This window comes from Silene latifolia, chromosome 7 (assembly GCF_048544455.1).
Source record: "Silene latifolia isolate original U9 population chromosome 7, ASM4854445v1, whole genome shotgun sequence".
Classification (NCBI taxonomy): Eukaryota; Viridiplantae; Streptophyta; class Magnoliopsida; order Caryophyllales; family Caryophyllaceae; genus Silene; species Silene latifolia.
In genome coordinates this window covers 116,760,970-116,772,660 of record NC_133532.1, presented here as the reverse complement: position 1 = coordinate 116,772,660, position 11,691 = coordinate 116,760,970, and the positions used below count along the sequence as shown (strand labels likewise).

Sequence of the window (11,691 nt, the reverse complement as noted above, 5' to 3'; positions counted from 1 at the left end):
ATTTTTTACCTAAACTTCTTATTTACAAATTTCTGCTACTTATTTATTTGAAATTGTTGTTCTAGGTGTGGAAACTATGGGTTGAGGGTGAAGTTGTTTCGATCATAGATCCGATAATCTCAGATCCAAATAATACAGAGGAGATTGAACGGGTAATACAAGTGGGATTGCTGTGTGTTCAAGAAAGTGAAAACCAAAGGCCGAGTACCTCAACTATTATGTCAATGGTGTCTTCAGACATTGCTAATCTGCCAAGGCCAAAACAACCTGGTTTCATCCGGCGACAAATATTTGTGGAAGACGGTAGCTCTCAACATCAAAACTCTTGCGGAAATAATGTATCTATCACTGCTTTGAGGCCTCGATAATCCATCAAAGCTCTTGCGGAAAGAATTAACCAATGTCACTTACGATCTCCGGCTTAAGTCTTCGTCTTTACATTCTGCTAGTTTTCCGAAAATTAAGTCTTCGTCTTTACAACCCTTCCCTTTTGAAATGTTGAGATTTTCCTAAAATCATTTCGTCAATTCGCAACCGAAATTGATCACCACATATTTCTTATCTTTTAGTTAACCCCACCAAACAAAAACTAGTGATGGCAAGTTACCTTGCCAAATTTCTTCTACTTAGCTCGTTCAGCCAAGTCTTTTTTTTTTTGGCAGCGTTCAGCCAAGTCCAGCCATCATTTTAGAACATAAATTCACTGTTATAAACAGCGGATTAATTTCAACATAATCAGATTGCAAAAGCAGATTATAAATGACAGATTTTATCAAAAAGTTTGACTAGCATATTATAATTAGAAGAATTAATTTTGAGTGTTTTCCAATTTATTTTTTATCTTACTTTCAATTGAATAATAATATACTCAAACTCAAATTGTAAGATATTTCCATAAATCAAATAAGTATTATACTAATATTTAATATTTATTCTGATTAAGGTTCACCGAAACCTACCTATTAAGAAAATACACCATCTAAATTGTGAAATGAGGGTTTGGAAGCCAAGTCAGATTTGGGGCATAAGGAATTGGGTTGTTTATTAAGAAGGATCAAATATTTTAAGCAATGGTTTGGAGGTAAATGTCGATCTCTTTTATTCTTTTCATTGATTTATACATGTTCATTATGAGATTAGAACATGTTATTTTAGACTATAAAACTTACACAAATATCATCCAATTCTATTATACGATAAATATTATTGGCAGATTACGATTAGTAGATTGTTAGTTTTGTTTGTAAAATGGAGAAAATTTTCCTATTTTACAATATGTTATCCAATATCTTTGGGTAAAAGCAAAGATATTGTAAAACAACATATCGACCAAATATCTTTATTTCAATATCTTTTATTTACCAAACACTAAAATTAGATATTGATTAGTCAAATATGTTAAAACCCTTGAATATGCTAAAAATTGGCCAATATGCCGTTTACCAAACAGCGCTTTAAGACGGAGGTGTCTATCTTAAGATTAAAACGGGTCAAATATCACCCCACTTGTTGAGGGTATAAGACAATCTATTGGTTTTCCCAATGTAATCTGCTTTTGTCTTATCCTAACTATTTGACCCGTTTTAAGCTTAAGACGGATACGTGAAAAGTCAAGTGCAAGATAATACAAAGTCCCCTTTCAAGTTCACCTATAGACATGACCCGAAACTTTCCTCTAAAAATTATTCTAAATCTTTCAAGAGATGGAAGAAACACAGCTTGATCCATTCATCCTAGCTACACTAAACGGAGCCGTGAATTCGCTACACAACTTGTTGAAACCGCAATTAGATGCACTCATCCTAACTGCAAGACTATATGATGCAACAATTAGAGGAGACTTGAATTCCTTACACGGTTTACTCTGCGAAGATCCATTCATCCTAGATCGTTGCATCATTGAAAAATCAGACCGTTTCATGCTGTCACCATTACATGTTGCAGTAAATCTCGGTCACTTAGAGTTCACCACAGAAATACTACGTCTAAAGCCTGATCTAGCGGGTCAGCTTGTTCAATCAACTAGAGCATCTGCACTACATTTGGCCTCGGAAAAAGGGCACTTGGAAATAGTGAAGAAGTTACTTGAAGTGATGCCTAATATGTGCTTTGCACGCGATCAAGATGGTCGGAACCCTGTTCATGTTGCGGTCATATATAACCAACTCCATGTGCTCGAGTTTCTTGTTAGTACGAACCCAAGTGCTGCTCGAGAAATAACTTATTCCCATGAGACCATTTTGCATTTGTGCGTCAAGTATGCACAATTTGAGCCTCTCAAATACTCGGTGAATGCTATGGGGGAGCTTCTTAATGCCAAGGACATTAATGGTAACACTGTCTTGCATCTCGCAGTGGTAGCCAAGCAACTCGAGGTATATATATATAAGTATTAAACTTTTTTTTTTTTGATGACGAGGGGGTTGAATCCCCCCGGGCCCATGCATTCACGCACCACCACGTGGACCATGTAAGCCACCCCCTTCGGGGGCTGCAGTGGCCAAGTGATCATCGCCCCAGCTGGTACTGGTAGTCGAACTCGGGACCTCTCAACTCCTGCATTTCTGCAAGCTTTAAGATTTAACCCGGCTACCACTGAACTAACACCACTTGGTTAAGTATTAAACTGTTGGTTGGGTATTGATCGTAAGATTAACCTCGTTTGACCTTCAACCAAAAGTTTAAGGCGATAACTGAGCAGAATGATATGCTATTGATGTTTTTTTAATTTCCGAGCAATGTATAAATGCAGGCAGTAAAACTGTTGGCAAAAATGAAGAAGATGCAACAAAATGCAGTCAACAAGAGTGGATTAACAGCACTTGACTGCCTCGCTCAAAATGGAAGGAACCCAGACGACAAGGAAATTCGACAAACGCTAAAGCGAGCAAAAGCATTGAAAGCAAAAGCAATGGAAAAACAAAAGAACAAAGATGGGAAATGGTTAAACAAACAACGAAATACACTAATGGTGGTTGCCACCGTGATTGCGACTATGGCTTTCCAATTTGGACTTAACCCGGATTTGAAAGACAAAATCTCTGACTACGGATATAAGACCTTAACGATTGTGAATACCATAAGTTTAGTATCATCTCTAAGCGTGGTGTTGGTCCTCATAGGCGGGTTTCCCTGCAAACGACTCTTTGTGGTTGTTCTGATCGCTACAATGTGGGTCTCTCTTACTTCAACAATACTTACCTACTTCCTGTATTTGGCAAATCCTTCGAATGAACTCCCGGATGATGCAATTCTACTAGCACTAACTGTTTCGCGCGCTGTCTGGATAATTTTGTTACTCGCTCTGCTACTTGGACATATCCTTCGTGTTTTAATTAAGCTGGTGAAGAAATTGGTGCGTAAGTTGTGGGCGTACTGTTGCCATGGCTCGCTCAACTCTCGAAAAATCCCTTAAACTGTACGAGCTCGTTAGACGATAATATACCTAAGAAACTATTATGGAGTATGTAGTTGTACATTTGTACACCAGATGTAAGGTCAATTTATTACCATGATTATTGAAGATATGCCTTTGGATTTCTACTCGTAAAGTTCGATTCTTTCATTATTCAACAAAGATGTAGTCAAAGAACAAACGGTTTTTCAAACTACCACAAGAAGAACACTTATCAAAAGGTAAATGAAACATAAGAGCACCTCAAAGTCTCAAACCGAAAAACAGTTGATGAAATTACTAAGAACAAAACCTGTACTGATCAGCATCATGATAAATTTACATAATGAAGATACGGTCTATTATTTACCTCTTCATATGGTTCTTGCTTGGTAGCAAAACCTCAGCTGTAGACACCATTGTTAATAGCGTCATATGTGAAGTTTTTCTTAAAATGGGGTTAAAAACCAATATATTTAACAAAATGGGTTAGTTTTAAATTTATTACGCAAAGCGGGAGATCGACTTGGTCGATTTGAGACAAAGTCGCTTTGGGGGTGAGCGACCAGAATTGAATTTTTTTTTTTTTTTTTTTTAAAAAAAAAATGTAGCAGCAGGGAATCGAACACAACACTCACGCGTTTATACCTGTTGCTTACACTTAAACCACCAGATTTTTGGAAAATATTAGCGCTTCTATTTATAAGAGCTCCCAAACATTTATGACTCGCTGATTACGTTTGTAATTAGATATAAATTGTCTATTGTTAGAACACATTTGTTGATGATGACATGCCTATGTTTAACCATGTTTTAAGATGTTCCATTTCAGGATTTAGTCCTCTTCCCCAATCAAGAATTAATCAATGTTCAAGGTCAAGAAGTGTTGATGAAGCTACCCAAGAATTGTGTTGTAATTAAGAGTCACTTATGTAAGGGTAAGAGAGTATAGTACTAAGGCAACAGTAAGCAAGACTGTTGTTGAACAACAAATCATTACTAAGGCAACGATCAACCAGGACCGTTGCTTCAACTCGTGTCACTTGGAAGAAGTCTTCATTTTCAAAATATTCATATTTCGAAAATACTAACTTCTATTTTGAAATACAAATTTCTGATATTTGAATCTTGTAAAAGGTTATTGTTTAAGAAAAGGATATTCTATTGGCATCTTTCAAAAGGACTTAACTCAAAGTGGAAATATTTTTTATCATGGCTTTTAGAAAGAAGAACTTGTTTCTTTCCAAATTTGTTCCTCTAAAATGTCCTCACTTGATTGTCCATCTTACCTTGACTGATTTTCAAAGGCCTTTTCAAGATAGTAACAAAGCTCCTTTTCTTCTTTAACCTTTGGAAGAATGCTCCATTTTGTGCAAACTTGGGCAAGTCAAAATTATTTGTTTTCTACCTCATGTCTTGACCTCTAAACCCTAGTTTGCTTCCCTATAAAAGGAGCACTCTTCTCCTTCATTTTCTTAAGACTTTTCAGAGAATTTCAAAGTGTTTTGCAAACTTGTTTTTAAGAACTCAAAGCTTTTTACTTACTTTGCAAAATAATTCTAAGTCTTCCAGTGGCAACAGTCTTCACTACCGTTGCCTTAAGTATTACTTTCTCTTGTCTAGATACGTTTGATCTATAAGTTGTCCTTATCAATTCTTTCATAGAATCAGTTTGAGGAAACTTGATCTTTGTAAACATTCTAGTTAGAGTCTTAAGTTTCTAGACGGAGTAGTCTTGAAACATGTGTCGCAACCGGAGTAGGTTGTTGGTCCTTTTATTGTAAGTGTTTAAGTAGTCGGAGTAGATCACTTCACTTATTAATAAAAGAAGATTGGACGTAGGCCCTTAGAGTGTTGGCCGAACCAATTCAAAAATATCGTGTTGATCTCTCGTTACTTTTATTTCCGCTGCATTTTTACTATTCGATTGTTAATCCACGTTTTATTTAACAACAAATGTCTTGACATCTTTGTTTTTGGTCGATAGCCTTCTCTTATGAGCTAAGACATACAAGCAACAGTCAGATCAACCGTTGCTTTACTGCAATCTTCTTAAACATCGTGATACACTCTTAATGAATCAATATTACTTGATGTATCCATTTGTTCTTCACATTATCAATCAACTTGCTTTAATTCAATAAACACTAAGTTGAAATTTTTAAAATAGTACCTAATTCACCCCCTCCCCCTCTTAGGTACTTGAATCCTAGACTCTTCATTTATTTAATTAACAAGCATTAATTTGGTTTGGTGGTTAGAGCATAGTGACTAAATGCATGAGATCTTGGGTTCGACTCGCTTTTGCTACAATGTTTATTCTACGTGGTAACCCTGTGTTTGTTTGAATTCTAGCTGGTAACCCTTCGTTTTTCAACCACCCACGTGGTAACCCTGAACTTATTAAAAAAGATTCTCCGACTTGGGCTTGTCTTTTACACTTCAAATGCTTAAATGGACAAGTAACTATGGTCTTCTCAACTTAATTAAATAAATAAATCCCGAGTTTTCCAAACAAATAATTATATTATAGGTGTGATAAGAGTATAATTCGTAATCTTTTATTATCATTGTTATTATTATCATCATTTTTATTGCTTAACAAAGAATACTAAAGTAGTAAATATATCGAAACACGTCTTACTTTTGTTTTTGTTATAAATTAGATTGAATTATAATTGTTAATATTGATATTATGTTATTATTATTTTTATAACAAAAACAAAGATAAGATGTGTTTCGGTATATTTACTACTTTAATATTATTCGTTAAGCAATAAAAATGATGATAGTAATAATTATAATGATAATAAAAAGATTATGAATTATACTCTTAAGTCTTACTACACCTAGAATATAATTATTTGTTAGGAAAATTTGGAGTTTATTTATTTAATTGAGTTGAGAAGACCATAGTTACTCGGCTATTTATGCATTTGAAGTCTAAAAAACAAACCCAAGCCCCAATAAACATGCAAACTAACGGAGTTTTTTAAAGCGTTAAAAGTTGAGGGTTACGGAGAACGTTTTTTGATAAGTTCAGGGTTACCATATGGGTGGTTGAAAAATGAAGGGTTACCAGCTAGAATTCAAAAAAACACGGGGTTACCGCGTAGAATAACCCTTAATTTTTTTTACAATGTTTAATTTTTTTTTATAGTTGCTATAAAATCGCCATGCCCCTGGGCGACTTGACCCAAATTCATTTTTTTATATATTTTTCTACTTATTTCCAAGTCGCTTAATGGCTGAGCGATTTCACCTTAAGTCGTCGTCCGACTGAGCGACTAGAATCCGGAACCTAGCTTTGCCAAAACCGAGTCTACATGGACCCATTTTTGGTAATTACTTTCGAAACTACCATATGTTGTTAATTTATTTGTTATTGAACCCCATTTTGGTAAAAAATTCGTCATATGTCCACTCATTCACCTCATCAATTTGATTTCGCAAATGCTCAGGATAAAGATCCAGATTTGCATTCTCTGCTATGTCATTGAACTCAGAGTTTAACATGCGAATAATCTCTGAGCTTTCATTGTTCACAATTGTCTGAAGTTTTTTGTCCCACAGAACCTACAATGATCAGAAAAATGAATAATAAGTATAAACATATAGCGCTCATATAGCGCTCTGTGTATTTTCCAGAGTAATTATGCAAATTAAGGGGTCAGTGACATCCCTACTATTATGCAAATTATTCGACAACTATAGAAATGAAACATACAGGCACGGTGTATTTTCCAGAGTAATTCGAACTAGCAAGCTCATATAGTGCTCTGATACTTTTTGCTCCATGTAAGGGATCAGTTTCAGCATCTGGTTCCTCCGTATCAGAGGCGGGAAAGACCCATCCCATGTGTGCATCATCTTCCTTAGTTCTTTCCCATTTTGGTTTCACAGACTGCACACAGCAATGGAATAAGCAAATCATCAAAAAATAAACAATAAAATCAGCAAATGACATCATACTGATTACAGTAGAGCTTCTTCCTGTGGTTGGTAAAAGGCAGGCATTGCAAATTAGTCATTTGGTTCGAGTCTATTTCAGACGCACTATTAGCGATTTATTTTGAGTCAACAGGTACAGACTGGGTTAATTAGTACCATTTTATGGCAGAGTTTCGACCATCCCACAGACTCGCTTCTCCCACATACAAAGCTGCCTTTGAGTCGTACCAACATGATAAGATTTCGTGCGTGGAAAAGTCCTACCGACCCCTCAATCGGGAGGTACTCGCTTGGGCCTGATTCTTTGAGTCACCTCACCTCACCTCCAAATGGTTATATGGGATGGTAATAAGCGACATTATCGAACTGGACCATGGAATGGTAATGTGTTCTTGGGGATGCACTAAACGGACCCCACAGCTGATTACGCGGATACAGACATTGTTGAGTGAAATAAGTATTGCATTTAGGAAGTAGAAGACTTAGATGAAGCATTGAAGTTGAATTGAGTTGGTGTTATTATTTGATTGAATGAAAAATGCTGAAATGCAGCTGTAGTGAAGTAAATACAAAGCAACGGGTTATTAACCAGTGGACAAGAGCATAAGTTGTATAAAGACTGAAGGATTGAAGTGTGTATCTAATATGCAGACTAGGAAGTCTATATTGTATATGTCATTGTCCTAGTTTGTCCTTAGTTCCTTTTTCTTTCTTTGTTTCAATTATGAATAAGCTCTTTTGTCTGACTGAGTCCTTCGACTGTTATTTGTTCTGTTGTGCTTGCTGCTACCCTCTTTAACCCCCCCCCCCCCCCCAGATGAGAGTGGAGTGAAGACGTAACTCCCGTCTTGGAGAGAAGATGTTGGTGCTGTGAGATAGGGCAGGACTTAGTGAATATATCAGCAACTTGTTCCTTTGTGTTGACATACGAAGTGGTGAGAAGTCCCTGTTGAATTTTCTCCCTGATAAAATGACAATCAACCTCTATGTGCTTTGTACGTTCATGATAGACAGGATTTGCTGCAATAGCGAGGGCAGCTTGATTGTCACACTTGAGATGAGCTGGTTCTAGATGCTTGAGCCCTAAGTCTTGAAGCAATTGTACCAACCATGTGACTTCACAGGTGGTCATCGCCATAGCTTTATACTCAGTCTCAGCTGAGGACCTGGACACCACAGTTTGTTTCTTGGATTTCCATGAAATGGGAGAATCTCCAAGGAGAACACAGAAGCCAGTAGTGGACCTCCTGCTGAATACACAGGAGGCCCAATCAGAATCACAATAAGTTGTGAGTTGAGCTGCAGAGGTGCTAGCAAAGAGAATTCCCTGGCCTGGTGAGGATTTGAGATATCTGAGTACTCTTCTTGCTGCCGAGGTGGGAGCTTGAACGAATTGACTCAAGAGTTGGACAGAGTAGACAATATCAGGTCTTGACAAAGTCAAGTAAATGAGCTTCCCAACTAGTCTCTTGTACATGTCTGGTTGTGGGAGAGGTACCTTTCCCTGGTTCCAACTTAATGACGGGATTGACAAGCAGTTGTATGGCCCTGGATTTATCTATACCAAATGAGGCTAGTAAGTCCAAAGTGTACTTTCGTTGAGATATAAATATATCCCTGCACTACTCCTTTCAACTTCTAATCCTAGAAAATATTTCAGAGATCCCAGATCTTTCATGTGAAAGGAAGAATGAAGATGAGACTTGAGAGCTTGAATTTCAGATGAGTTGTCACCTGCAATCACCATATCATCAACATAAATTAGGACAATAGTGGTGTTGTTGTTGTGTTGTTTGATAAATAGAGAGTGGTTTGCATGAGATTGTCTGAAACCACACTGAACCAAAATTTGAGATAATTTGGAGAACCACTGTCTAGGGGGCCTGTTTGAGGCCATAAAGTGATTTCAGAAATTTGCAAACCTTCCCTTCAGTACTAGCAGTGTGACACTCCCCCGTCCAAAGCAGGTGAGGGTCCCATCTGTGTATCCCTGAGGTAGCTTCATGTAGACATCCTCCATAAGATCACCATTCAAGAAAGCATTAGCAACATCCATCAGACAGGTTTCCTAATCATTGATGGAGATGACAGCAAGGAGGGCCCTAACAGTGGACATTTTTGCCACAGGTGCAAATGTCTCATCATAATCAATCCCATACATTTGTTGGAAGCCCTGCACCACAAGAAACGACAGAAATCGATTATTATTGCAGCTGCAGTTATATTAGGAACAAGCTTGACTACCTTTTTTTTTGTACTCCTATGGCTATGGTTTGCTCGACGTAAAGGTAACTTTTTTTTTTTAATCTAAGTGTTCACTAGTTTTATAGAAAACAGTCTCTTGATAAGTTATCACAGGGATAATCGATTTTCATGTTCTTATTTTAACTCGAATTATTATGTTTTCTTGCCGGAGAAAAAAGCTACGAGAAAGCATATCTTGGAGACCATCAATTATAATGATAAGACGAACCAAAACACAAAATTCGACGAGCTACCATTTTTCGAATTTGGGATATTAGTAGATGCAACATATAACTTCAGTGAAAGTCACAAGCTCGGACAAGGTGGTTTCGGACAGGTCTTCAAGGTAAATTTATAATAGAATTGTTCATGCGCAGGACGGCACATGAGATACAGCTGATTATCTGAAACCCGCTACTTTGCTTGTGTTTTGAATAATGCAGATCCTACAAAGCGAAAACTTTTAGATTGGAGGAAACGTCTGCACATTATTGAAGGGATTTGTCGAGGATTAATTTACCTTCATAGAGATTCCCGATTAAGGATTATTCACAGAGATCTTAAAGCGAGCAATATTTTGCTAGATGAAGATCTCAACCCAAAGATATCAGACTTTGGCATGGCACGAATCTTTAAGCATGGTCAAGATCAAGATGAAACTAGACGAGTTGTCGGTACCTAGTAAGTCTTTTATATAAACAAACAAATTACAGATGATCTAATCTTCTAGATGCTTAATTGCTTATTCTTTAACTGATTGTCCATGCAGTGGTTATATGTCTCCTGAGTATGCGATGGAAGGTCATTTCTCAGAGAAGTCGGATGTGTATAGTTTCGGTGTTTTGTTGCTCGAAATTGTGTCTGGCAAAAGGAACAGTTCCTTCTGGTTGGAGGTGGAATCATTAACACTTTTGGGATATGTGAGTTATGCACTTGTGCTACTTGATTTTGATGCTGACGGGATTTGAACTAAGCTAGTCGGCATCTGCTGCTTATAATTCTTTTTTTTATATGATATGTTAACTAATGAAAATGAATTCTTTCTTTAATTTCTATTTGTTTTAGGTGTGGAAACTATGGGTCGAGGGTGAAGTAGTTTCGATGATAGATCCGATAATCTCAGATCCGAGTAATACAGAAGAGATAATAAGGGCGATACAAGTAGGTTTGCTATGTGTACAAGAAAGTGTAAAGGAAAGGCCAAGTACCTCAACTGTTATATCAATGCTGTCTTCAGACATTGCAAATCTGCCAAAGCCGAAACAACCTGGTTTCAATCGGCGTCAAATATTTGAGGAAGATGGTAGCAGCTCTCAACATCAAAGCTCTGGTGGAAATAATGTATCAGTAACTACTCTGACTGCTCGATAGTCGATTGCAGAGTGTTACAGAGTTGAATTTGGTTCAGATTGCAGGATTTACATGTAGTATACGCTGTTTCGCGTCTATTCAGGATCAATTCATGTATTTATTCTATTGTTCATGAACGAGAAAGGAACGGAATCAATTTCCTTGGGATATATACAGGATCTTCGGTTTAAGTCTTCTTCTATACCGTCTGCTAGGTTTCGGATAATAGATCTACTTGCTAAATCTTGCGAGGCTGAGTTTCGAGGAAGGTTCATAAAGTCTTTCCTTACAAAGTGAATCGAAAACATGTGTATCTTAATCTCTGTACTTATCAAAAGGTGAAAGACAAGAACACCTCAAAATCTCAAAAATTCACTTAATAATAAGAGTAAATTAATAATTACACCTTCATTGTGACATATTCCGTCAAAATTCAAATTTTCTGTTTTAAAGTATAAAATTATGACGAAAATGCCCTTCATTACTGTATCATATACTTCATGTTTCTCTTCATTCATCCTTCATCTTATATTTTCACTTCATTCAGAAGAAATCTTAAATTTCATTCATCCCTCTTCTTAAATTATGAATTGTAAAATGCTAACTCTTCTAACCTGGAATCATCAAAGTTAATGATTCCTAATGATTCTGGACGATGAAGAGCTGCTGTTTTATGAAGTCCCATTACATTCCGATATTGGGGACGCAGGTAATTTGCGTTTTAAACCCAGAAATTAGACTTAAGAAACACA

General features: G+C 36.8%; 3 protein-coding genes across 3 annotated transcripts; 2 read left to right on the top strand and 1 right to left on the bottom strand.

The window, feature by feature from the left end:
* The first annotated feature begins 1,452 nt into the window (after positions 1-1,452).
* On the top strand, positions 1,453-3,766 carry LOC141591270 (uncharacterized). The gene is made up of 2 exons (XM_074411610.1): positions 1,453-2,375; positions 2,753-3,766. The coding sequence occupies exons 1-2, from the start codon at positions 1,704-1,706 to the stop codon at positions 3,413-3,415; spliced, it is 1,335 nt and encodes a 444-aa protein (XP_074267711.1). The 5' UTR covers positions 1,453-1,703; the 3' UTR covers positions 3,416-3,766.
* A 3,003-nt stretch (positions 3,767-6,769) lies between these two features.
* LOC141590581 (glutathione S-transferase omega-like 2) lies at positions 6,770-7,796 on the bottom strand. Its single transcript, XM_074411157.1, has 3 exons — positions 7,502-7,796; positions 7,122-7,298; positions 6,770-6,970 (listed from the first exon to the last, which is right to left on the bottom strand). Exons 1-3 carry the CDS (start codon positions 7,577-7,579, stop codon positions 6,770-6,772), a joined length of 456 nt encoding a protein of 151 aa, XP_074267258.1. The 5' UTR covers positions 7,580-7,796.
* Positions 7,797-9,423: 1,627 nt separating this feature from the next.
* Positions 9,424-11,203, top strand: LOC141590580 (G-type lectin S-receptor-like serine/threonine-protein kinase SD1-13). The gene is made up of 4 exons (XM_074411156.1): positions 9,424-9,472; positions 10,033-10,270; positions 10,359-10,509; positions 10,655-11,203. Exons 1-4 carry the CDS (start codon positions 9,424-9,426, stop codon positions 10,958-10,960), a joined length of 744 nt encoding a protein of 247 aa, XP_074267257.1. The 3' UTR covers positions 10,961-11,203.
* The last annotated feature ends 488 nt before the right edge of the window (positions 11,204-11,691 follow it).